Source organism: Podarcis tiliguerta (assembly GCF_965153285.1).
Source record: "Podarcis tiliguerta genome assembly, chromosome: 8".
Lineage (NCBI taxonomy): Eukaryota > Metazoa > Chordata > Lepidosauria > Squamata > Lacertidae > Podarcis > Podarcis tiliguerta.
Window position 1 is genome coordinate 19397765 of NC_139541.1, and position 27919 is coordinate 19425683.

Sequence of the window (27919 nt, forward strand, 5' to 3'; positions counted from 1 at the left end):
TCCCCTAGTGATTGGCATTCCATGGCTGGAATGTTTCTTTGAAGTGTGATAATACTTTTTGTTTGCCTAGTATGTGTCTGGCCAAACCCACTCTGGGAATGTGGACTCAGCAAAGTTCCCCATGAGAAAATGTGGCCCTTATGCTGAAAAGCCCTCCATCCATTCCACAGCACATCCTAGCACCAGCACAAAAAGCAAACATAAGACTCAGAGCAATAACTACTCACTGGTTTGCAGTCTGGGTTGTCAAAGGTAATCTTGAAATCAGCCTGCACAGCCCCAGGAACTGCTGGGGTGAACATAATCTGAAGTTTGACAGAGCTGAAGGGTCCGATATAACCTTCAGAAACCTGGATAATAAGCAAAAATGAAGAGTAACGACAGCTCAACTTTCAAAAAATGGTTTGTGGTTATTGCTTACTTTCACTTCCTTTTTATTTTCACTCTGCATCTTTTCTCATCCATGTTTAAGTTGCATACGCACCATACCTTTAAAGCATATTTCCCACCTTCCCAAAGAATCCTAGGAACGCTAGTTTACCCCCACAGAGCAACAATTCCCAGTACCCTTTACAAGCTACCATTTCCAGGGTTCTTGTGGGAGGGGGTAAACACTCTCCCTAGTGAAATGTGTCTGTCTCCATCATTATTAAGCTTCAGAAGGAATTTGGCTGAAGGACACGGTTTCTGGCATCCCCAAGATCACTGGATATACAGTGGTGCCTCGCAAGACGAAAAGAATCCGTTCCGCGAGTCTCTTCGTCTAGCGGTTTTTTCGTCTTGCGAAGCAACCCCATTAGCGGATTAGCGCTATTAGCGGTTTAGCGGCTATTAAAGGCTTAAGGGATTAGCGGATTAGCTGCTAAAAGGCTATTAGCAGCTTAGTGCCTTAGAAAAAGGGGGTGGGGAGCGAAAAAAAATTGCAGGAACTCGCAAGACATTTTCGTCTTGCGAAGCAAGCCCATAGGAAATTCGTTCTGCGAAGCACCTCCAAAATGGAAAACCCTTTCGTCTAGCGGGTTTTCCGTCTTGCGAGGCACCACTGTAAGAATGTATTTTGACTGTAACTGCTTTTAAAATGTTTTTCCTTGGTCAAGTTGTTGAGAAAACCTTTCTTATTGTGAGCTGCTTATTGGCACAGTCCACTATGGGAAAGTGCCACTAAAATAAAAAAAAACTACATGAAGATATCTCATCTAGGGTATTGGAGAGCCTTTACATTCACCAATAAGCTCACAGGGTTATATCCCATGTTAGTCCAACCCAGAGTAGACTCACTGAAATTAACAGGTGTGACTAATTAGGTACATTAATTCAAATTGGTCTACTCTGGGTAGGACTTTGTTAAGCTACAACTACAGTTTCTCTTTCAATGCATTACCTTGCCGACTGTGATCTCAAGTACTTCTTCCCTAGACTGCTGTCCCGGAGGTCTCTCAGCTGAAGGGACTTGTAGGCTTTCCCCAATGATGTCCGTGTCAGAAGCCAGATTATCAAGTTGCTCTAAAAGGTAGACAAATGAGGAAACCCGGTAATATTATTAGCCATATTTATTTATTTGTCTCCACCTCCTGCCTCTAAAATCGAACTCAAAGTGGCTTGTTAAAATCAGACATTGAAAACAATTGGAAAAACAAGGGGGGAAACAAAAACCCTGAACTGTTCACCAATAACATTATATAATATGCAGATCCAACTCAACCCCAACTCACTAAAAGAATAGCAGAAAGTGAAGATCCAAATGCCTGGGAGAAAAAGAGTGCTTTTGCCTGCTGCCTAAAACAGATGGTGCCAGCTGTGCCTCCCTAGAGGGAAAATTCCACTAACAGGAGCAACCACTGAGAAGGGGTACACGAGAATGGCCTCAGATGACAAAAGCAGTGTCAGGGTTGGTTCAGAGTTGGAGAACCTGTGGTTTTCTTGATGCTGTTGGACTACAACTCCCATCATCCTTATGTTCCTGGTTGGGGTTGGGGTTCTGCAAGCCTCTTATATAGCATGTGTGGTCCCCCAGATACTGCTAGACTAAAACTCCCACCATCCCTATTAGCCATTTGTGGCAGAAGCTGGTGGGAGTTGGAGTCGAACATCTGGTGGGCCATAGGTTCCTCAACCACTGCTATAAAACAAAACATGACTCTTCAGACAATGATACTAGAACCAACAGCCTCCTGAACTCTGCAAAATTATCTAAAGCATGTTTGCTCCTTCTTGGTGTTTTGTACAGGAAGTTGATGGGATGAGTAATTTCTCTTGGCTATCATAGAATACTCCAGCTGTTCCTTTCTGACCTCTAGAAACTGCTTCCAAAGGGCTGGTGCTGCAACACCAAAAGCCCAGTTCCCAGTGTGTACAAAAAGCATAGTTGCAGCGATCTAAGGGGCAAGGAGGTCCCTTTGGCAACTTGTCCCAAGTCATGTAGGGCTGACATCAAAATGCTGCGCTGTCTTTGGTAGTGTATTGGCCACCAGTGAAGCCCTCTCAGTAGAGGTGTTATATGGTGTTTGCAGAATGTCTCAGTTAACATTCTAGCATTCATGAACAATAAATGAGAGTGAGCTATTGGGATAGGTGGCAGTTACTGTCGCCCCCCCCCCAACCCCGCATTGCTTTCACCACCGCAAGAGTTATGAGAGATAGTGAGCAAATGAAAAATATATTATAAAGGTGTGAAAGTACTTCTTGTCCTCTCCAGGCCTGCAAATGGATTGGGCCCAAAGGGTGAAAGCAGGGGAGGTAATGGTGGCAAGAAACTGTTGCAGCAGATGTGAAATATATTCAGAGTCGAGTGTGGATTTCATGCTCTTTATTCAGCTCATAGTGGTGAGGAGGAGGAATGGAAGTTCCCCCAGAATGTCTGCTTTATATATATTATTTACACAATGAGCCCCATGTGATTGGCTAATTCCGGGATTCACCTGTAGGCCAATCAGGTTGCGGATTCACTTCCACCTGGAGCTGCATTGGGTGGCTCCTGTGGACCAATCAGACTGCTGCATTCTGGACCCTACTGTTCCAGGACCAATCAGACTGCTGCATTCTGAATCCTATTGTTCTAGGACCAACAGACTGCTGCCTTTTGGATCCTATTCAACTCAGTACATAACAAGATGATTCTAGTCAGAATTGGGCATTCTAATACAGCTGTGTCCAGGACCCTGATGGTCGCTGGAGACTGATTCATTAGGGTGAATGGGGCACTGCCCTGCCAATCGCAGTCTGCCCTCAGCCAGGCCCCACGTGCCTGACTTCTTAAAGCCAGTCCATGGGAGTGGCACTGTCCATCACCTTCCTTCCTCTTAGTCTCACAGTTTTCCCCTAGGGAATTCAGCTGGGAGGAGGCCAAGGACACAATTGGAATTATTACTTGGCTCTGCCTGTCATTGGTCTTTGGTGTGTCTGTGATTGGATCTGGCTTTGCCTACTGTTGGGTCTCCCTGCCTTCTGCCCTACCAGTCCCAACAGGCACCAGCTGCCACTGCTGTATTGCACTGGCAACTTGTTTTAGCTGTACAGTTCAAAGCCCACAGGCTAGAGTTTTGTTGAAAAGCAGCACAGCAGGGCAACTGCGGCACAGGCAGCATTTGATAAGGACAAAAAATGGGGGAGCAAATATTTCCAAACTGAATGGCTTTATTTTCTCCAAAATAAATAAACTTGATGACGCTTTTGAAACATTTAAAAGCTGGGGAGAGAAACTTACGCAATTTATCGTTGTGTCACTTTGTTCATAAAATTGCAGGTTGTAAAAATAAACTTGTCACATGGTTCTCGCTTTTTGAGAGGTGGGTGTTTCAGATAATTTCAAGGAGAACAATGATAAGGATTCTGTATCCGTGGGAAGAAATCCTTGGAGGTTTTGTACTTGAGGGGAAACTGCTATTGCCTGCTCAGGACAGGGTTGCAGGAATATGCACCTTAAGGTGCTCCTGGATAATTGTCATTAGAGGACCAAGTGACCCCAGAAGGTTGGGAATGCTGTCCTTGGGCTGAAAAGGATTCCCCACCACTGTTTTAGCACCTTTTCCAAGCTATCATTCTTTCTCCTTGCAAGTCCATGCAGATGGGGGTGGGGGGTGGGAATCCAAAATCCATAGTAGGGTAATAATGTTATTAGGCAGCTAACCCAAATGTCACAAAATGGCGAGCATGATTTTGATTTCTTCAGAACTCTTGAACAAGCCAAGTTTTATAGGAAGCTTTTTAAAAACAAAAACAAACCAGGCACAAATAGTATCTGCAAGAGATTTTTTTCTACTACTTTTACTTACACTCTTGGAATTTACCTTAAATCACTTAAACCAGAAACCTTACCAAAATTGTCAGGCAGAGGGGTGTGGTGAATAACCTCTTCAGAGCGGTTAAGAGAAACCGTTTCCTTGTCGCCAGTGAAGCGCCCCATACTAAAGTTGCTGTCTTTCTTATTCCCAGTTGTTGTTTCGACCAAAGGGGCACAAACCTAATTGGGAGATATACAAAAAGCTCTCGGGTTTACGAATTCCAATTATTTTCAGATGGACTAAGATTTGATTTATCGTATTTATATCCTGCTTTTCATTCAGATGAATCTCAAAGCCGCTTACAAACAATAAATAACAGTAACGTAATAGAACATCACAAATACAGCATAAATCAAATAAAAATAATGAACAAATGATCAGTAAGCTTTATGGTTGAGTAGGGATTTGAACCCTGGTCTCACCAGCTTCTAGTCTGATTCTCTAACCATTACACCACACTGACTCCCAACAAAGTAATCTGATCAGTCTGGCCTCCATATAGGGCTATTTCCTGGACAGCTACTCAGCCTTTTGATTCTGATGGGAAAAAACTATCAGTAGCCACAGAACAGGACCATCCACATAAGAACACTAGAAAAACGTGCTTGATCAGGCCAGTGGCCAGTGACTCATCTAGTCCAACATCCTGTTCTCACACTGGCCAAGCAGACATCTTATGGCATATTAACTACGCAAATAGACAACCTAGAGACTACCCCACCAATGTGACAGCAATGTGGCCAACTCCCCAGAGACTGCGATCTACTCACAGTTAAAGACTGGCAGTGATCTACCCCCTTTTTGATCTACCACAGACATCCAATGATGTTACCTGTTGGACGTGCCTGTCTTATGGAAAATATGCAAGTAGGACTTGAGCACAGCAGCACTTTCCCCACTTGCGATTTCCAGAGACAAGCTGCCTCTAACAGAGGGGGGTGGAACACAGTCTTCATGATAAGAGATTGAAAAATAGATAAGAGATAAGTTAAGAGATAATATAGACAAGAGTTAGATAACAGATAAGCAAGGAAAACGATAATATAAAAGAGATAAGAATATATAAGAGATAAGAGAGATGAGAGATAAGAGGTATGTAAGCTATATATGATAGAAGAGATATAAAAGATAAGAGGCAGGTATGTAAAGAGGCAGGCAGGTGGGGACTGGCTGACGAAGACTGAGCTTGGTAGGGTAGCCTCCACAGAGAATATGAAAGGAAATATCAGTGCTATATAAAACCTAGGGACGCGGGTGGCGCTGTGGGTTAAAGCCTCAGCGCCTAGGGCTTGCCGATCGAAAGGTCGGCGGTTCGAATCCCCGTGGCGGGGTGCGCTCCCGTTGCTCGGTCCCAGCGCCTGCCAACCTAGCAGTTCCAAAGCACTCTCTGGTGCAAGTAGATAAATAGGGACCGCTTACTAGCGGGAAGGTAAACGGCGTTTCCGTGTGCGGCTCTGGCTCGCCAGAGCAGCGATGTCACGCTGGCCACGTGACCCGGAAGTGTCTTCGGACAGCGCTGGCCCCCGGCCTCTTTGAGTGAGATGGGCGCACAACCCTAGAGTCTGTCAAGACTGGCCCGTACGGGCAGGGGTACCTTTGTATAAAACCTTGCCTTCTGTATCATGAGTTCCAGGGCCATTTCCCCTGAAACACTGCACCATATATTGCATAATACCAGGGTATTTTTTGGAGGGGAGGGGGGAGACAAATACTCTTGAACAACATAATAGCCAGGAAACCCAGGAGGAATATATGGTCAACGAGCAGAAGCAGCCACTGACCTCAGTGTTGCTGCCATACTAGAGTAAAGTAAACTGCCCTAATCTCTGAATGGCACAAATGGGGAACGTAGAAGTCTCAGTTTAGAGAAATTTTTCATTTGTTCCAAAATGAAAGAGGGCTCATAGTGCTCATAATGATCAAGGGGCTTGATGTTTATGGTTGTGGTAACTGCCTGCTCTCTGCTCCATTTAAGTTAGTCATCAAAGCGTTCACTGGCTTATCCCAAAAAAGGTTCCTGGGAAAAACACACCTTGATTCGATAAAACAGTAACAAACAAGGCATGTGCAGTTTGGGATAGAGAAATTTGTTCATTTCAGTTTCTCATTTTTGCAATTCAGTTCAGCTGCCCCCATTTCCTGAGTTTGCTAAAAAAAAATTAAAGTTCGCACAAAGTTTGTATGCATTTGCTACATACAAGCAATTTTTGCAGACCAATTCCCTCAACATAATGTGGTTTTGTACATCATTTTCCATAATATGAGCATTTTTGTGCTTTTTTGTAAACATTTCTTGGTTGGGCGGATGCACCAAAAATTGAAAGCAGTGCAAATTTTCAAGCGATAACTGCATTTCACTTTGATGAATGGTTCAGGAAGTTTGGTATGTTTCTATTAAAATGCAAACAAAATATGTTTCTCCTCTATCCCTATATTCAGTCTGTACCCCACCCCATCCCACAAGAAATCTTATCAGAATGCTTTCTTTCTTTCTTTCCTTAATAGTCTTGCCTGAAAAGCAATCATTAATTTTGCTTTAAGTTTTCATATTTCTAGTAGCAAATTTAGGCTGGGGAGAAATAACATCACTGGGCTAGACTCTTGGATCCTATTAGGAAGCCAATCCAGAGCAAAAGGAATAGAGAAGAAACTCTGAATTGCAAACTCATCAAGGAAAGGATTCCTGCTTCCAAGCAGGCTTAAGGGAAATGACAATCAGATCTCTCTGGGAAAGGAGCACCTATCAATGACTAGTTTGAGATATGCCGATCTATGTCGCTTAGAGCTCTCAACTGAGGAAGGCTTACAAAGACTGATTTGTCGATGGAAGGTGGTGCAGTCACAGTATGTTGCACCATTGCAGTGTGTGTAGTGTCAGCTGCTTTGCGGAGCTGGAATCTTGTTCCCAAGGCGCCACAGTTCGTCAAGGTGATGGTCCGTGAAATTGTCTCTCCCACCACATGAGTGCCAAAGTCAATGAGCTCTTTATCTAGTGCCAGCTGAAAAGAGAGGGAGAGAGGGAGGAAACATAATTACTACTGTCCTAGATAGGCAGTAATGTCAGTTAAATGAACGGCTACCATTTCAAGCACAAGACCTTAAAATCCTTATTGCCGCTTCAAAAGGCAATGTCACAGTGGGATCTTTTCCCCTTGACTGTTGCATGGAAGCTGCAGCAGATTTAGAATCATAGAGACCACAAGGGCCATCGAGTCCAACCCCCTGCCAAGCAGGAAACAGAGTATAAATCAATGATTTTTATATTATTTTTTTACAAAAGGAAAAATGAAATAGAATTATAAAGAATGTAAATCATTAAAAAAACACCCATCTAAATACTACAGATTGCACTCAGTGTTCATCCCACTCAGAGCCAGGATTAAGGCCCATTAAATTCAGTGACTCTACTCTGAGAAGGACTTACAAGGATACAACCCAACATCTCTCATATACAATTGGGTTAATACTAAATCTTGATAAAAGCACAAGTCAAAGTTTAATCTCTAAATTAAATCAATGCTTCTACTAGGTACATCAAGTTAGAGGAGGCTTTTCTATGTAAATGAAAAACTCATTGAATCATTTATCAAATATGAATATTAACACTCTATCACCCACTGAGGTTACAGGACCCCTCTAGTATGATGAGCCCATCCTGCACTAATTACTTCTACATTCCACAACTGTACATTCATACAAATGTTTCTATCCATTTGGTGAGCATAGGACAGAATATTACAGCCCCTTCCATGGTACAGTAAAGATAGTGCTTTTTTATCAGCTTTGTATTTGGATATCAGGTCTGCTACTTGTCCCCAATACTTCATCCTCCGAGCTGCTGCCTCAGTGATACGCCTTCTGGGATGGGGCATTAACTATATTCATAATTCAGCTATTTTAGTATTTAGGCATGTTTGTTGTGCTGCTCAGTTTTGACATTTAGTGACAAATAAGAGATCCAGCTAACCGATTTATTAAGCAATTCATTTCCTGCCAATTTGCTGCTAAGTCAGGGGGCACATTTCTAAACTTGGCAATGCGGATTGCCATGGAGAGCCAGCAAGAAGTGATTCTCGCCCAAGTGTTGAATACTTGTCATGGTTTATTTGATGGGAAAGAAATTATTTATGAAACATCCCTGATAAGGGAAACACACACACACCACAAAATCCTAAATGCATAAGGAGAGCCCTGCTGGATTAGGACAACCCTTTTCTCACAGTGGCCATTTGCTAACATTGTCCTCCGAGATGGCTGTCCAACTGCAAACTCTTGAATAGTCCTGAGGTCCTTCTGTGGTCAGAAAGTAGCACAGAACACATTTACACTGGAATACACATCAGACTGATCCTATCAACTTGAGGCCTTGGGTGCAGTGATGCACTAACAGGCTTGTCTTTGGGACAGAGGTCCACTCAGCAAAACTAGTAGGAAGGCTCAGAATTGAGGCGTGTCTGCGGAAGGAACAAGCAGCAATGCACTACATAGACTCAGCCTAACCTACCTCACAGGGTTGTTATGGAGATTAAAATGGGGTGGAGTAGAAACATGTGCACCACTTTGAGCTCCTTGCCCCTTTGCTGGTTTCCCACAATTTGCCTTTGAAGAATTAAAATGCTGCTACCTTGCAATGCCTTGATAGCAAGCACATGTCGTGGAACTAATCATGTCCTTGGTTGTACAAGGAGCTTGTTTAAGCATCTATGTTTAATAAGAGCGACTGTCCTTGATGGAACTGTGCGTCCGATGCCTAAAAATAATGCGTTGACGTCTTTTCCCCTCAAATAGCTGCTTGATAAAATTCTCGAAAGGCTCCCAACAATGTATCAGCAATAAATAAATAAATAAACAAACAAAAGGTTCATAAACTTTTATTGCAAGCTGTTGGTTAGATTTCAAGATGCTGTTGTTTTCCACTGCACAGCTAATTTTAGGAACAAATTCTCTGAAGTTGTTGTCTTTGAGCATTATACTCAAGTGCACTTTTAAATGGAACCACCTACATGTGTTTTTGCAGCACTAGGCACCTGTAGTCTTAAAAAGAAAAAACACTATAGCAATACATATTATTTAAAATTTAAAACAGAGAGCTTCTGTGTGTTTGGGACCACCCTGTTCTCTGCAGTTTTTCTGAGGCTTTCCTCCAAGTGGCGCTATGCAAAGCAGGTCCCTTTCAGTAATGGCACCAATTGTGTGGAATGTCAGGTTTTACAACATACTCATTTCACTGCCAGGTCAAGAGTGGTTTCCCCTGCTCTGAAGGCTTTAAAGTCAATTCTTTTCAGGCCCTTTTCAAGGGAGACGGCTTGAATGTGAGTAGAGGAAAACTCCAGTCGAATGAAGTCAAACACTGGTGGGGACTCATCATCGAGCCAACCTAGTGGCAGTGAAGGCAGAAAAGAAGGCATCCTTTGCTGCCTCCATTGCATCCTCACTGTGCTGTTCAGCAGAGCTTTTCCAGGTAGTGCGGGTCCTTTTAAAGTCTGGCCCAATGGAGGTGACAAAACCAACAGTAGTTTGCTGTGACTTGTTTGCTAAGCATTTTGAGGATAAAATCAATTGCATCTGCTTGGACCTTGACTCCACTCTTAAAGCAGATAGTCTAGTCATGTTGGATGAAGTTAAACAATACGGCTCGAGGATGCGGACAAGGTGCTTGGATTGGTCAGAGCAACCACTTGCGCTCTGGACCATTGCCCCTCTTGGTTGGTAAAACTAGCAGGGAAGGGACAGCCAGATGGATGAGGGAGGTGATTAATGCCTTCTAGCAAGAGCGGGTGATACCTGTCTGCTTGAAGGAGGCAGTGGTAAAAGCACTCCTCAGGAAACCCTCCCTGGATTCAGAAAACCTAAGTACCATATTTTTCCGTGTATAAGACTAGGTTTTTTTCCTTAAAAATGTGAAAAATTAGGGAGCGTCTTATACACGGAGCCATCTCCCCTCATTTACTTAAATCTGGGTCCCCCCAAACAGGGGGCATCTTATACATGGGGGCATCTTATAGAAGGGAAAATATGGTAATTACCAGCCAGTTGCCAGTCTCCCCTTCTTGGGCAAGGTTCTTGAGCGGTTAAGTCTGATTAGTGAGGGGTTAATGCCATAGAGTAAGCTGTCCTGCCAGGCCTCTGTCTATGTGAGAAGCTCAGAACCTAAAGAGGTATGAGCTGGTTGCTCCAAGCTCTGACAATATGGCTTTAACAAGCCTTTCTTGAGTTCCTATACCAATAATGTAAGAACTTTCACCACTGTAACTAAGCTAGGTTTTAATGCCTGTGCAACTTTTTCTGATTGCTGTATGGAAAAAGCACATGAATCTGACCTTTGAAGAGTTCATAAGTAGAACATTTTTAAAGCGTGTGACCTTTTCCTATGCTAGTGGAAGAGGGGAACTTTGGTAGGAACTGAGAAGAGCATATTTTAAAGGTCTAACAGCCTACATTTCCATGCTTTCCTATGTTTCATATTTTGTGATTTTAAATATCTGCTGGGGTTTTCTCACCAAAGAGTACTTGCCCCAAACCTGGATCCTGGCATCGAGGAAATTCTCCTTTTATGCTTTTTTCCCCCTTGCCACCAACACTTGCTTCAACAGAGGCGGTGGTGAACTGAGGCCTTCTGAGCTTCTGTCTCCTGTCCACCTCTCCTATGCTACACCCTCTTTGTTGGAGAACAAGAGACTCTTAAACAGCCAAACCTATCAGCTGAAAATGGGCACTTCTCTGTTACTCCATGGTCTCCCACTTGGAACACTCTTCATACCAACAGACTGGTGTGTGTAGGAGTGCCAAGGCTCCTCTCATTGTAGCTATGGAGACAACAGCTGTTCCCGCTTTGGAGTGCTGCTATGCTGACCTGATTAGAGTTACAAGGCAGCAGCTTACTTAAAGGAAGCTAATAAGGGGAGGGGGGTGGAGCCAAGCATACTGGAACGTAAGCCTCAGACTTCAAGAAATCACACCAGGAGACGGTGAGCAACTGGTGGGCACCCCCCGGACAGAGCAGCCCAAGTGTTCCAGTGGCCACTTCATCCCCTCCTGAAGCTGAGCGACGGTGGTGCTCTACAACCCTGTGGTCACCACCACCAGCTCAGCCACAGCCAGGGCTTGGGACTGGTCTAACTCTTCTTAAGGCCAGATATATCTCCTCCCTACTTAATCTTGCACCAAGGAAACAACTTGCTCCAATAAAGCTTAACAGCAGATTGAACCTTTTTAAGACAATGCCCCCACACTACCTTTCCTGGGCTCTGCCCCCCACTTTGTGGGTAACTTGAGGTTCTTAGTGGGCCAGCCCTCTGGTTGGAAGATGGGCACCCCTCTTCTGTCCCAAAGCCTCTTGCTTGTTGTGCTTCCTGCACCTCAGGACGGGGTCCTGTGAGGGGACATTCAGCTCCTCGGAGGAAGGTGCCAATGAATGAAGTGGCTCTGCCAGTCTTCACTCTGGCTCCGCCTACTGTTGGCTGTCTTCTGCAATAACAGTACCAGTAGCTACCAACCTTTGCTGCAACTGGATAATGAATTTAAGGTACTTGGAACACCTGTAAAGTGCTATACAAAATGTTAAGCATTGCTTTTACTACTTCAGCATTTTATAACTGTGCACAACAGGCAAATCACAAGTGACTTGGGTTGCAGTTCCACAGACAAGTCACCAAAACATATGCAGAAATTGTGTTTACTCCAGAATAAATGGTGTCTGGATTTGCTGGATTAAAAAGGAGAGAGAATGCAACCAGTTTCCCTCCTTCTACTTGCTAATATCTTTACTTTCATTCCTATTTCCTGAAACAGGGCTGTCTCATCCAAAGATTCAAGGATAGGTATTGGACTCACCACACATTTCTTGGTTGAACACTTGAGTGGGATTGAGAAGGAGCCAATCTGAGATAAAAATGTGACTTCTCCTTCAAGATCTTGGTTTATCTAAAAAGGAAACAAAAATTGCTCTTCAGAATCTAGTTATACCTGTCAGTAAATTAAGCATTGCTTTAGACTATTTAAGAGGTTAATAAAAAGTGTGCAACATTTTGCAGGATTACAGCAAGTATTACAGTCTTTCCATATATAGCCCTAGCTCTGGAATTAAGGCAGATTCACCCAGCACTATTACTGCGATTTTTTAAACAAAAATCAGTCCTATTTGCATAAGCTTTTAACCATAATTAGTATCAACTGTCCACCAGCCCTTCTTATTGGCAACTGTGCTATTGTTTACTTACACATTGTTTAATCGGGCTATTGCTATTATTTCATACTGTTTTATATCTATTATGCAAGTCAATTTGAAAGCTGAATTAGTGGGTATACAGCCATGGTGAAGAACTTCAGGCAGAATGTGGTCCTTCAAGCCTCCCTAACTGGCCCTCAAAAGTCTCACCTAGCCACACACCTTTTCCCAGGGCAACACCCCCTCTCTGGCCCTGCTTCATGCCCCCTAGTGTTTTTGCCTGGCTGGTACGCGTCTTTGCTCCTTGTTTGGTGTAAAAAAAAACCACTGAAGGTCAAACTAGACTCACATTTAAACTCTTATCATCCCACAGTAGCCCTGAGTAAATCCTTGCTGTTTGCATTACACCAATGGAAACTTTTCCCGCCAATGGAAGTTTTTCTTCTAATGCAAATTGCAGGCATGCCGCCCCTGTCCCACCCAGGTTGGAACATCTGCTTAAACAAAAGGGTTAAAGCCCCCTAACTTCTGTGTGAGGGTCTAATCCCAAACAAGACTCCTACATCTGCTAATTTGTATAGTATTGTGGGTACATCCAATAGGTGGGACAGTAGGGCATGTAACATTGTGAATGGACACTGCCATTGCTGGTTGGCTATGGCTGAAAGTCTAGCCACCCCTGCCTTAGGTGTCTATTAAAGTGAACAGGAGGGAAGCATTTGCTCTTGTAGACTGTCACCAGCCAGAAAGCATTTCAGCAAGTCCATGGTCCCTCTTTAGATGCATTGATGGGAGGGATTGCAGTTCAGTGGTACAGGGGCTGCTTTGCATGCAGTAAGTTTCAGGTTCAGTCTTTTGCCCCCCCTATTTTTAAAAATATGACTTTTTATTTGCAAATAAAACAGGAGAAAAAGAAGAAATAATTTATAAATAAACTCCATTGCCAGCTGACATTAGTAACAATATTCCATCTATCCTGATTTAAATGTATGAATATAGGTTGCCCGTAAAAGTATCTGAACGAAACAGATGATTACGAACCACACAATCAAATGTAGAATGGTCAGTGAGATCTTCAAATCACTGGTGGGTGTTTCTCCTTCCAACCTTACAGGATTCTTAGAACTGTTGTCCATCTGTTAGTCCCCACTCCACAAGAATATCATTTAAGAGTTTGTGAACATTCACAAATGTCAAGGATTTATCCAAGACAACATTGATGTGAGCAGTAATTTCTGATCAGAAAGAAAACTCTGCAGCAATTTCAGCGCTCCACCAGCAACACCTGTCTGAACTGTCTGAATTCCTTCCTATGGAGGTGCTGTGGAGTCCAGTATGCCCCAAACATAAACTTCTGTTGCCTCAATCTCCATTTTAAATCTAAAGAAATGCTGCACACCAGTGCTAAAGCAACATTCCATTGATTGACCTTGCAGTACCTGGAATCCTGAAGGGCTACAGTCATTCAGAGTGGCCAACACTGGGGCAGAAAAATACTCTACCCTGGGGGGGGGGGACAGCTTTCTACACTCCTAATTTTTCCTCAGTTCAAGAACGAAGCATTTCAAAACGTCAGTTCTCTATGACTGGTACAGTTATAAAACAGAATGATGGAATTTCACGGTTTGCAAAAGGCAGATCAACCTTGTGTGACTCTTCACTTAATCCTTTTGCTATCATGAAATTTGCAAATGCCATTTAATCAGGATGACTGCATGGCACGCCTACCATAGGTTTAAAGGTCACCCCTACTTCGCAAGATATTCCAGAAGACATTGGGCCCGGAGGATCAAAGCTGCAGTGGGAAATGAAAGACAGAATTAGATGACCATTTGAATGACTTATTTGTGCTGTTCTTGTAACAGCAGCAAGCAAAATATGTGACTAAAATCATTTTAATCAATCAATTTTTTTTTGAAATGAATCAGCTGTCATTTTCCAAATTAACTGACAGGTCTTTAAAATTCGCATATATTTTGAAAATTACTGAAACTTCAGTACAGAGGCCTTTCCGAGACCTACTTTAATACATTTGCTCTTTGAGAGATTATTATTCACTGTTCAAAGGGAACAACAGGTTTAATGGTTTCTATTCCAATCCTTATTAAAATAAAAGAGAAATAGTCTTAAAAATAAGTTAGGGACAGGTGAATCTGTTCATTTTAGTTTCTCATTTTTCCAATCTCAAATTCAGTTCCCCATATTTCAACACCTGTTTGCATTTATTTTTAAAATTCTCATTAAAATTATCAGTAAATTTCTCCTAATAAAAACATTTTTTGAAAACAACTTTTCCTAATAGAATGCATTTTGCCTGCTATTTTCCCTAATATATACATTTTATGCACACTTTACCCTGGTATGTGCCTTTCTAAACCCATCACTGGGCTGAAGAACTGCTCTGCAATTTTCAAAAGATGTACGTGTTTTACTTCACATCTTGGGTGGTAGTTCTCAATAAAATCCTGGCTACATTCAGATATATTTCTTATCAGTCTCAATCTCATATGGATACCTATCTGGCCATCTGGAAGTTTTATATTAATCTATATGCTTAATTTAAGATTCATGAACAGATGAGTTGTTCACAGTTATTCACAATGTGAACTGATGGTGGTCTATTATTAGTAGTATTCTTGATAGTATTTTTATGTATCATTATTATTATGTTTTTTTCTCTTCTCCTTCTTTAATTTTATTTCATCTTTTTCTTTTTTTCTTGTTAAATTTAAATAAACAAATAAGCAAACCAAAAGTGGTAAGCCAAGTACAAACCATGGCTACAAATTATGATTTCTTTGGAACAGAACAAACCATAATCCCTGATTCAAGCATAACGCTAAACCAGGGATTTTTTAAAAAGTTTTTCCTGGGGATTTTTGAGGCGGGGACACAAAGTGGGCAAACCTAGCTTATACACCATTAACTATGGGTCACATGCAGTGGTGGTATGCAACATACATTGGACACTTGAAAGTATTCTATACATTTCAAGTATTTATCATTATTATTGTCCTGAATTTGATATTTGATCATTGACACACCAGTGTAACAGTGCTGTGCACCTTTAGCATAAGAAGAGAGAGCTGTCACATGACACATAACCACTGTAACTATTTTTAAGCATATGAAGGTAGAGTTTCCTGCTTCCAGGGTGGGGGGAATAATCCAGCCTGGCAAGCCAAACCCCGATTGGGACTCTTAAAAGGATGACATGAAAGTAAGATGTCAAGTTGCCATTTGATTTACAGCATAATTTCTGAACACTTGGCTAAAACCGGTCACTGTAATAAGCTGCTAATTTACAGCTTTCAACTTGAGATGAGAGTATTAGAGAGCCCGAGTTCAATCCACACAGATCTTTTCTTTCCAAGAGCCACCCCTAGCAGCAAATCTGCTGCAGCATGTAATCTTTGTCGAGAAGAGGATGTAGAGTCGAAAATGCTAGACACGTGCTTGCCTAATATGTGCCGACACAGGAATAAAGTTGTGCTTTCACCATATGAATTTGCTAATCAACATTACGTTCTTAAGTATCAGGTACCAAAGGAAATAAATCAAGCTTCATGAATGGTACCCTGTAAAACAGGGATTGGCAACATGCACCCCATTGTAGTTGGACTGGAACGCCCATCATTCCTGTTCACTGGCTGAAATTGATGGTAGTTATAATCCAACCACTTCTGGAGGGTTGTGGGTTCCGCATCCCTGATTAAATACAATCCTAAACATGTTTGCTCAGAAGTAAATTCTGGGCTTCTTCCATAGAACAATGCAGGGGACTCCTGTGGCTCTCCAGGTGTGGCTGGACTCCAACTGCCACAATCCTTGGCCATTGGCCATGCCTGTTGGGACTGCTGGGAGTTGCAGTTCAGCAACATCTGGGGACCAAAGGTTCCTCACATACAATGACCAGGGACTTGTGGCTCTACAGGTGTTGCTGGACTCTAGCTCCCAGCATATCTGGCCACTGGACATGCTACTAAGGCTGATGGGAGTTGGGTCCCATAACATCTTGGGGAGGAAGGGCCAAAACTTCTTCCATCTCTGTCACAGGAGATGACAAGGGGAAGCCAGGACGCAGGGAACCTTGGCTAGGACCCAGGGAACCCACAGACTGTGAGAACTGTTGACCAACCATATGGTGTTGGTCTACCACTCCTGTATCCCATTAGCCTTGACAATTGGCCATGCTGATGAGAGATGTAGTTCAGTAACACTTGGAGGACAAAGGTTCCCCACTTCTGCAGCAGTGGAAAATCCTGTTTCTTTACTACCATGGTCATTTGCTGCATTGCTGGCCTTCAGAAAAGTTAGAAACTGGGAAGCTGTAAGGTCTAACAAATGCCACTGCTCATTTTCTTTTCCACCTCCCCTGCATCCCCAGTCCCAGAAGAAGCAAAAATCCAACCAAATGTACTTACTGAACTGTGAAAAAATCCTTGAGGTGTTCACTGACTCCCACCAGCTTGCAGTAGTTAATGCTATAGAAAGCATTGATCAAAATCATCTTCTTTTTATAGGTTTTACCAATGTCAAAGTCCTGGAAAGAATTAAAACATGTGGTATTCTAACACACTAAGAGATTTTGTGGTGGATATAAATGTCATTGACTGTGATTGGCTGAGCTGCCCTCATATCACACAAGAGTCAGGGCAATCAAAAAGCTTTCTTGTTGCCATTGGCTGAGTTCTACTGAACTTACTTCTGAGTAGACATGTATAAGATTGTATTGGTAATTATAAATTGTTCTTTAGATTCCAACAGGGATTAATTTGGCAGTGTACTTTTATTTTTAAAAACAATTGTAATACAAAAGCTAACTAACGGGAGGTAGCATGCACCATCTTAGAAGAAGCATTCCGCTTCTTTCACACACAAGGGAACACCTCTTCTAAGACTGCCTACAATGGTGGCTAACTTGTGGCCCTCCAGGTGCTGTTAGACTCTAACTGCCATCAGCTCTAGCCAGCATAGCCAATGGTCACGGATGATAGAAGTGGTGGTTCAACAATACCTAGAAGGCCACAGGTTCACCATCCTTGTGTTATAGTGCAAACCTGTGAATATTTGTTTAAATAAAGTCCCATAGTAATCAATGGTGCTTACTCCCAGGTATGGAATTGCAGCCGTAATTCATAGTTCCATTAAACAGGGCCATTCTGCAATTGATTAATCCATGAAATACATCAATTACAAGCAACCTGATTGGCTAAAAAACATCAGTTAGGCTCAAGATTTATTTAAAATTTATTTTTAAAGACATGAACAGCCATAGGTCAGGGTGGAGGAACCTATGACTTTCCAGGTGTTGTTGGATTGCAATTCCCACCAGCATGGCCAATACGCAGGGATCATGGGATATGTAGTCCAGCAACATCTGGAGAGGCATATGCTCCCTATCTCTGGAATGAACCTAAAAAAGAATGCACAATATGTTTCAATATGCTGTAAGTGTCTTAAATATCTTTGAGTCAATCTGTTGCATACCTTTTGAAATATCAGAGCCTTATGTTTCCCCTTTCTTTAAGTACGAAGCTGTGTGTGTATATATATATAGACATTGCTCCACACAAATAAAGAAATATGCATGCAGCATGGAAAGCTATTCCTATGTGATATTGATTAATCAACTAAGATTTCTTAGATGAATAGATGAAGAATTGGAGAGTAAGTACAGTCTAGTTGTTGCAGTGCTGGACTAAATCACCCACTCAACCATGATGCTTCTTGTTTGACCATGGGTCAGTGTCTCACTGTCTCTCCCCCTGCCTTCAGTCTCACCTACCTCAAAGTTGTTGCAGGGATAAAATGGACCGTGTACACTGCTCTGAGATCAATGGAGGAAGGGTGGGATGAAAACATAATCATCATCATTTTATGAAACTTGAACTTTGCCAGAGAAGGGAATCCTGTTTTGTGCATATTGTTACAGTATGAATTAAAGCCACCAGAAGTCAATGGGCCATTTCTATTCTTTCCAGAGCTGTAAACTCAAAGTTTTTTTATTTATTTATAAAAACACCAAAAAACTACAACTCAGGCCCTGATCTACCCCCCACCCCCACAGAAACCCCATACTAACCTTAAAGTGAATGAGGCTTGGCTTGCTATAGAAAGGACACCCCTTAAATTCAAGTCCACAGACTTTATGTTTGCGAATAATTCCACCATGCAGCTTCTCCAAGTTTTGAGAAAATATCTCCTTTTCCAGTTTAGATGCACCAACAGGTTTGGAGTCTAAACCGACATCTGGCACCTGAGCAGTGTGAAACCATAGCGGGGAGGAGGAGATATATGATTAGGTTGTTTCAAAAATGGTAATATTTTCCCCCATTTTTTTCTTTTTTGCTAAGGCTATTCATTATTTGCAGGGCTTTAGTTAACAGTTGCAGAGAGGCCCACAGCACCGGGAAGAGAATGTCCCATTGGGTGAAACATACATGAGCCCACCCTCTCGCCCACTCCAGCTTCAAACACCATGATTGTAAACTGAGAAAATGATGTGGAAAGCATTAGGAATTCAAATTGTGAGAAGAATTTCTGTCATTATTATTATTAATTAAATGTGACATATCTTCCTGGCTGATCTTCTGTATCACATAATGGCCTTGTTTGCACACCAGAGTACAGCATAGAAACAAAACTACAATCCCTGGTTCAGACATACCACTAGGGGCAGAATTCAACAGTGTACCCTTCTGATTGATCCATCAATGAAATCATGAAGAGGAACAATTCCCCTCCTCCCCTGTAGCCTTTTTGGGGTTACTACAACCCCTCCATCATGGAGGGGGGCACAGGGGGGATCCCTGGTGCACAAGCAAAAGCCGTTACATGAGCTTCTGCTGATAGTACTCATTAGCTAAATACCGTCCTAAGTCAGGGATTGTGATATGTTCCAACCATACACTACTGAGGAGACACATTTTCAAAAGGCCCTATCATTGTAAACCACTATAAACTATGGTTTGTCACAATGTGCAAACTGGGCCAGAGTTTGGCCCACAGTTGTCTCCCAAAAGCCACTGGAGAACAGAACACAAAGGTTCTTGGCAACAGAGTGAAACAGAGGTTTCCACTTTGTGAATGTACATTATTCATTTGTCTTCCAAGCCTTTAACACTGCTGCAGTGCTCTAAAGAGTCGCTCTGTTGTTTCAAGCGCAGGGTGAAAAGGGATTTCTTTTTTCCACATGAAATCATCTCCATCACCAACTCAACAGAATGTCATGTTCAGTCGCAACAGTCAAACAAGCCAGCAAACATGAAGTGATATGTGTCTTCACAAATCTCTGAGGCAAGACTAAGCCAGATATCTCGCCCCCACCCCCAGTTAAGAGAAGAAACGCTTTTGAAAATAGTCCCAGATTTCAGCTCCTTTAAAATAGAGCATCCTAACAAGAGTTTTGGCAAACCAAACGCTTCTCCAAGAACTGAGGCGAGGGGGAGCCAGTTTGAAAATGGCATGAGAGAAGCATCAATCCCATAATATTAGGAAGCTGAAAACCATTGATATACTGGTCCTTTGGGATTGCCAGCTTCACAGAGATGTAAGGAGACACAATTTCTGTCCTGCTCCATTCAATTAAACTATGGTTTAATGCAACCTGCAAATGGGTCATTTCCACACCATACGCTTTAAAAGGCTATCTAATCTCTACTTCCTGAAGCAATAAGCAAACTGAAACACAATCATTCTTTGAGATTCACAGTTCTCTGAATTTTGCAATGCAGTTCTCCAGCAAAGTAATAAGCAGAAAAATGCTTATACTAGGATAAATTGTGCATACAAAATAACATACAAAAATGCATTATATTAGGGGAAACTGTTTTGCAAAAATCAGTACATTAGGCAAAATTGAGGTGTGGGTTATAGCCAATGCCAGTCCTACTTAGAGTAGACCTATTAAAGTTAATAGACACAGCTGATTAAAGTTTGCTAATTTCAATGGGTTTACTCTGAGTAGAACTCAGTTAGGGAAATGCACACAAAAATGCTGATAAATTCTTACAAAAACTTTTAAAAATGCAAACTGATATGGAAATGTGGAGAACTGAAAGTAAAAATGCGAAACTGAGAGAAACTAAAATTGACAAATTCTCCCATCTCTAGCAGTGGGTGGGGTCTCTCACAACAACAGGGTAAGACTCTTCAAGGACTGATAGGGCACCCACACCCACCCACATCAAAGGAGTAACCTATCTTAGCAGAACCTCTTCTGCTGAAGGAGATCTAGTGTGGTCCTACCAAATAAATAAACAAAAAAGTAAGTAAAGCATGATGAACCTGGGGCACGCTGCACTCTTGGTTCCAAATTCCCGTAAACTCTGGCTTTGCTAGTGTCTCATCCCGGGTGTTCCCATCTTCTTCTTCCTCCTCCTCCTCTCGGTATTTGGTTTCTGCAATCATCTCTTGAGATGTTCCCATAAGTAAGTTTCTGTCATCAAGTGAGGCGCAAGGTGAAGGAGAACGCCAATGTTTCTATTGCAATACAAAAACACGAGTGACTGCCTGGCTACCCTGGTGAAACAGACTAAACCACCTTGAAACTTTTACTGATTAAAATTACATAGGGGGAAAATGCTGGAGATACATTTAATTTTTTTACGTTGACAAATGATCTAGAAGTCTTGACAATATTACAAAACAACATATCATGCATTTCAAAGCAAGAGCAGCCCAAACTAGTCCAGGAGTCTGGCTTTCCACAGTGACCAATTAGAAGCTTCCAGGAAACTCAGACTATGGGCACTAAGGCAATAGCACCCCTGCATCAAATTGCATTTGGTGAAATAGTATCACCAAACCAGGAAGTTCTCCTTAGCTATTAATTCCAGTAGCCAGCCATTTATACACCTTTTATTAACTTGTCTAATTTGACTATGGTTGCCATGCGTTCAGAATTTCTTGGACATAGCCAGAATAATGCAGTCAGAAGCAGTGTCCAGAGGAAATCGCTGAACTGTCCAGGAAAATCCAGACGTATTGCAACCAATGCCAGTAGTCTTGAGTTTGGCGTGTTTTATTAAAAATAGCTCAAAAACTTCATTTTTTAAAATAGATTTTGCAAATAAAGCTCAACCAACAACTTTGGGCTGGGAGAGATTCTGCTTGAAATCCTGGAGTGCTGCTTCCAGTTAGTGTAGACAATACTGAGCTAGGCGGACCAATGAGTCTGACTTGATAAAGCAGCATCTGATGTTCCTAATCACACTGTTAACATCACATATAGTTAGGTGCCAAGACCCAGGCTAGATTATGCATTCCCTAGGGTTTGTTTTTCTTCTAGAAATAGTGAGTGGTGGGAGGGATCTTGGATCGGGATTGTGGTGTATAAGAAGGAGAGTGATCCTTCCCCCTCCTCCTATCATTTATTTCCAAAGGTGTCATTGCAACAATTAGAAATTTAAGGGGCAAACAGTCATTCTGAAGAGTTGATTTTTAGGGTGGAAACAGTGGAGGTCACAGTGCCAATCTATAAGGTCTGTTCTTCCCTACCAAGACATAGCTGCTGTTTCTAGAATTAAAACAGATCCTGCATTCTTTATAATCTGGAGCTAAACTAGTGGCCATCAGCAACACACCTTATGTCAGTGAATTCCTACATGGATTCTTATTTATTAATTAACTTTCTATTGAGCCCTTCCTCCCAAAGGAGCTCAAGGTGGCAATAACACTGAACCAGGAACCCTACATGTCTGGTACTATTTACCTACACCTATCCCGACAAAGGAAGGAACTCCAGGCATTTCAAGCTAGGACAGCCATACCACTGATCTATCAGCCCTTAAAGACAGAAGTGGGAAACCTTAGGCCTGGTGTGGGGAGTGAATGCAGCCCTCCAGGTTTGTCTGTCTGACCCTCAGAACTCTCCACAGACCACAGCCCTCATTGGCCCTTGTTGAGCACCTCAAATGTTTGCCTGGCTGAAAGGAGGATAAAAAAGTGATTTTGTTCTGTAGAAACTGGATTAATGTATAAAGGTAAAAAATTGCATTTGTTGCTCCACCACCTTTTACCTCTAGCCCTGCCCACCACTGGCATCAGGCCCTCGGAAAGTTGACCTGAACTGAATGTGGCCCTTGCGCTGAAAAAACTTCCCCGCCTTAGTTCCAAAGGCTAGCTACACTTCTGTTTACCTGTGGAACAGTGGGCACTGCATCATCACATGCTTTCTTGATGTACTGCCATGTTTTCATGCGCCATTTTACAGCGTCAGAAAGCTTATCCTGGCTCTTCAGGGTCTGTGGGCATGACTGCTTCTTCACTTTCTCCATCTGAGCATCTTCTTTCAAAATCTGACTGACAATCTCAATTTTCCTTGCTTTCTGCTGTTCCACAAATTCCCTGTATTGAAAGCAAAGATGCGCAAACTAAGAGCCCTAATGAACCGTCAGATGGCTTCATCTTCACCTAAACAGCTGGAATGTTATTACAATTTGAAAAAAAGAATATAGAATAGGAAAAAAAGCATTCTCTTTGCATAGGCAAGGTATTCCCTTTCAAGGCTTATGTATAGTTTGTGCCAGCTAAGTAACCCTGTGTTATCTAGTACCTGTTAGCTACTAGAATTTGTGTCAATGCCCCACCTGCTCAGAAACTATTCTGCAGTTTGCATCTAGCCAGTGAAAGAGACAGAAGCTCCAGATGGTTAGCAAGAAGGTGTCAGGGAAGTCTTCAAGGATTTGCTACTGGGGTGGCTTGTGGGTGGAAGAAGCAGTAGCTTTACATCTGGCTACCTGCCTGCTCCCACTTTAGAGTCTCTATGCTGCTGTAGGAGCATTGATTATATGCCTCTACTTAGTTATGATGTTTAAAAAATACACAGAGGGGAAAAAGTTGTGTGTATATCACTTATGCAAAGTTTCCCCATAAAAATAAGCATTTCTAATCTAGAAGACATATTAGGCATAATCCAGGAGAAGGTTAAAAACATATCGGATGGCCATCTGTCATGGATGCTTTAGCTGAGATTCCTGCCTTGTGGGGGTTGGACTAGATGAACTTCAGGGTCCCTTTCAAATCAACAATTTTATGTTTCTATGATAAGAAAAGCGTGCTGGATCAGACCAAAGGCCCATCTGATCCAACATCCTGTTCCCACAGCGGCCAACCAGATGATGTTGGGTAACCTGCAAGCAGGATTCAAGGACAAGACCACTCTCCTCTCCTGTGGTTTACAGCCAACCACTTTTCAGAGTAATCACTGCCTCCAGCTGTATCACGGCTAGTAGGTATTGATAGCCCTATCCTATGAATGTGTCTAATCCTCTTTTCAAGCCATCCAACTTGTCCTGCGCAGGGCAAGACCCAATGAAATCATCAGGAGCCATGTAAGAACATTAAATGAGTTCTTTGCTTCAATGGGACTCATGCAAATGACTTTTTAGAGAATGAGGGAGCACTGTAGAGCAGGGGTCAGCAAACTTTTTCAGCAGGGGGCCGGTCCACTGTCCCTCAGACCTTGTTGGGGGCTGGACTATATTTTGGGGGGGGATAAATGAATTCCTATGCCCCACAAATAACCCAGAGATGCATTTTAAATAAAAGAACACATTCTACTCATTTAAGAACACGCTAATTCCCAGACCGTCCGTGGGCTGGATTTAGACGGCGATTGGGCCAGATCTGGCCCCTGGGCCTTAGTTTGCCTACCCATGCTGTACAGCATCTAGTCCAACTCCCTGCCCGATACATCAAGCCCATAGTTAGATCAGCTCCAACAGATGCCTATCTAACTTCAGCTTGATAAACTTCACTGTTGTGACTTACTCTTCCCTGGTACCAGGCACTGCGTCCTCAGAGGACGAAAGAGGTTGAGGACCTTGAGGGTCAAGCCAGGTCTCCTTCAGTCAGTGCCAAGGATCCTGTTGAGGAGCCCTGTGGGTTGACACGTGCTGAAGAACCCTTGAAGCCACCGCTCTGTCCTTGAGCCCAGGCTGCAGAATAACAATGCAACATGTGTCTACAGACCCAAAGTCATCACACACCTCATGAGTAAGGGGTCTGGTTGTGCGTAAGCAATCCCTGGAACTCCTCTACTATCAGCAGCTGGGGTTAGGGTGTAGTCTAGTATGTGTAGCCAAGTTATGAGAGTAGGGACAACAATCACATACTGTATGTCACATTGGACTCATTAGAGGAGAGTCAGGCTAAACAAATTTTGGGGTAACAATCTTATGTGTTTTTACAGGTAGCTTTATGCAGCCTAAGATGACTCAGAGAATCCCTAGAAAGTCAGCACCTAATAATATAAATGACTTAATGCACAATGCCAATGCCTTCCTTTTTTTTTTTCGATAGACCCAGCAACCAAAGCATAAAAACCTTCATCTAATCTTTGTCTTTAGTGATGCAATGCCTCCCACACCTTTCCAGAGTTAGATATTATATAAACCAGTGTTCACTTGGTAGTTTCCTCTAAGTTTGAGACTTCATATCTTCATTGCAAGAGACACAAATAGTTTCCTGTTCCTTTTTTAAAAGTACTACCATCCCCCCACCCCACCCCCACAAAAAAAAAGTGGCAGCTCACTTCTTCCGCTTCTCAAACTCCACCTGTCTTTTATAGAGAAAAGCCTCCCGGGTGACATTGTGTCCTTGGGCCTCGATGGTTTCCTTCATCTTCTGCTCTTGCTCTTGAGCATCAAGAAAGTTGGCTTTGTTCTGAGCCTGGTGAGTTCGGAGCTTTTCCTACATATTGGTGCAGGGGAGGGGTTAGATTCATTTGTGCACAGTTCCACAAGAAAGAAACTTAAGATAAATTTGCAGAGCACTACATATTTAAACATGCCAGACAGAGGGACATCAACCTACAACTGAAGACCCTTGGGACAAGAGGGCCTTTGCCATAGAGTTGAAGTTTGCCCTGCTGGCCCCTGTTATCAAGGAGGCACCCTGCCTGTCGAAACCAACTGAAGACACATTGATTTCAACACAGAGTTAAAACTGGTTTCAAAAAGTGCAATCCATTTCCAACCTAACCAAGATGCCAGTGAGCTTCCACTGGACTTGAAACAGGTTGCAAGCATTCCAGCTATTAAAATGCTCTCCACCTTCCATATAATAGCAACACTGGTGGTCGTTAGAAGGGAGATTGTAATTATTACATATTTATCCTTCCTTTCCTTCACAATTGAAGCAATACACATAATCTGCACACACTTGTAAGGTAGGTTAGGCTAAGACACAGCAGCTGGCCCCAAGTCATCAACTGAGCTTCATGGCTGATCTGAATCCTAGCCCAACACTTTAACCACTGTGTAGTCCTGTCAAGGGGTGCTAAAAGAGACTCCTCAGTTGGGAAAGCTGGTCTACCCAAGGACTCCAAGGCATGCTTAGAAAAATCAAAGAACTTCAAAATAAAGCTAATACCCGATTGTAAGAGATGTTGTTCTTCAGGGACAACACGGTTTCCATCCTCTTTTGCATATATTCCTGGTTTTTCTGTTCCTCGCTTGCTTCTTTGTCACGGATCCTATTGGAGGAGCAAATCCAGTCAAGTTCATGGCTGCATCTATCATTCCCAGTGTTGTTATTGAAAACTTAAAATTTTAATGAAGTGCAAATGGCAAACCTTCCCAAACTTTTCTTCAGAAACTTGACTGCTTTTTCATGGTTCCTCTGAGCATCTTCCAATGCTTTGGAAAGACGGTGCTCATAATCATCCCTGGCTTTCTGTATTTTTCTATAGAGAAGCCAAACACAGATTTCAAAACAAAATAACATTGTATGCCTGGCTTATATTATTGAGTTAGTAGGACCACGGCTGGTGTTAGGGGTTGGTTTATGTGGGCACCTGCCAAGGTCCACAATCCAGAAGGGGCCTTTTACTAATCCTAGACCTGCTACTCCTCTTCATTGCTGCTGCTGTCTGTTTACTTGCCCTCTACAAGCAGAGAGAGGAGCAAGGAGCACTAACCTTTGCCCAATTAGCCTTCCCTCCCTGGATACTGCTGCTACTGAAACTCAGAGGAAGAGGCAAGTTAATGGATGGCAGCAGCATCAACAGCAGTAAGGAGCTGCCGCCCACTAAAAACATGTTGCCCAAGAACCACCACACAAAAAAGCTGGATCCAGCAGTGACAGGAACTTCAGAAGTTAACTGAGTTTGCTGTCAGGCTGGTGATCTGGAAGCAAGCAGGTCCCATTCAGGTGGGCAGTCCAACCAGGAAAAAGGTGGGCTGTATAAAGCGGGTATGTGAAAGTGAAGAAGGGGCAGGCATTAGTTTGGGTCCTGCCTTCTAGAACAACAAGAAACAAACTTTGTTCCATCATCTCATATTTCAAGGATGATCTCATATTTTATAATGATTTATCAGTACACAAGTATGCATCGCTAAGGGGAAGAGATATGAAGGAGCTGGAGAAATGGACAGCTACATTGCAGTATATTGAGGCAAGAACACTAGGAAAGAAAAACCAACAGAAGGTTCCTATTGCATTGGTTGCAACTTGAGAACTGGGACAGGTAATTTAGAACTCCAAAATCCAGGGAGAAATATGGATGGGGAGACTTCGGGAAACAACTCCAGAGTGGCCCCTACACTGGTACCTTCCACATATTGTTGGGAATAAAATCTCCATCAGTTCCAACCAGCATGACCAATGGTCAAGGGTTTAGTCCTGGGGTAGGGAACCTTTTCAGGTTGAAGGCCACATTTCCTTCTGGGCAACCTTCCAAGGACCACATGCCAGTGGAGCAATGACTGTAATATTTACCTCTATACAGTAGGCATGTTTCTATACACACCTCTCTCTATCCTCCTTCCAAGCAAGCAAGCAAGAGGTGCTATCAGAGTTTAAGGGCACATTCCAGCCAGGCAAAAGCACTCAAGGGGGATGCAAAGCATGGCCACTGCAGGGTGTGGTCTGAGAAGAAGGGATATAACTTTGGGGAGAGTTTGATAAAGAAGCAAGTAGGGACATATTTGCCCCCTAGGCTTGAGGTTCCCACTCCAAGTTTAGTCTAGCAGCATCTGGAGGGGCTGGCCTTAAGTTGGGGAAGACTGCAGCACACACCTCACTTACCTCTCCATGGCCAGCCACCTCTGGTTTAGCTGCAAAGTTCGGTTCTTCTGGTTCTGGAGGCGTTCTGCTGCTTGCATTTGGTTCTGCTGGTCCAAATATTCCTCGTCCTGTTTGATCTGGTTACGGAGCTCGGAAAAATTGCCCTGCTCAATTTCAATCTTCCACATCTCGAGTCTTATAAAAACAGACAAAGGAAGAACAAGCAATAATTAAGGACGTCTGCTGACTTGACCGCTGAGCAATTTGCTAGCACTTTGTGGATGGGAACCATCCTGCATTTCCCCCCCCAATCTGACCACAGCTTACAGTAACACACCAAATCAAGTGAAAGCTTGCCAAGTCACAGATTAAAAATATTTGACGGTGGAAAATAAAATAAAACATTACACTATAGAAACACCATGAAAGTAAAACTCACTTTGCAGCTACTGAACAGAGA

At 42.7% G+C, this 27919-nt stretch overlaps 1 protein-coding gene across 3 annotated transcripts in view; it reads right to left on the minus strand.

Moving 5' to 3' along the window:
• The window catches only part of CFAP74 (cilia and flagella associated protein 74), a 74969-nt gene that overhangs the window by 32446 nt on the left and 14604 nt on the right, over positions 1-27919 (minus strand). For all 3 annotated transcript variants that reach the window (XM_083453654.1, XM_083453653.1, XM_083453655.1), the window contains exons 7-20: positions 27481-27654; positions 26027-26137; positions 25825-25927; positions 24986-25143; positions 22590-22797; positions 20737-20931; positions 18533-18706; positions 16872-16990; positions 14176-14242; positions 12114-12203; positions 7088-7279; positions 4315-4459; positions 1382-1503; positions 228-350 (exon numbers count right to left, since the gene is read on the minus strand). In XM_083453654.1, the coding sequence (XP_083309780.1) occupies positions 228-350; positions 1382-1503; positions 4315-4459; positions 7088-7279; positions 12114-12203; positions 14176-14242; positions 16872-16990; positions 18533-18706; positions 20737-20931; positions 22590-22797; positions 24986-25143; positions 25825-25927; positions 26027-26137; positions 27481-27654 (1981 nt within the window). The remainder of the gene's footprint in view (positions 1-227; positions 351-1381; positions 1504-4314; positions 4460-7087; positions 7280-12113; positions 12204-14175; positions 14243-16871; positions 16991-18532; positions 18707-20736; positions 20932-22589; positions 22798-24985; positions 25144-25824; positions 25928-26026; positions 26138-27480; positions 27655-27919) is intronic.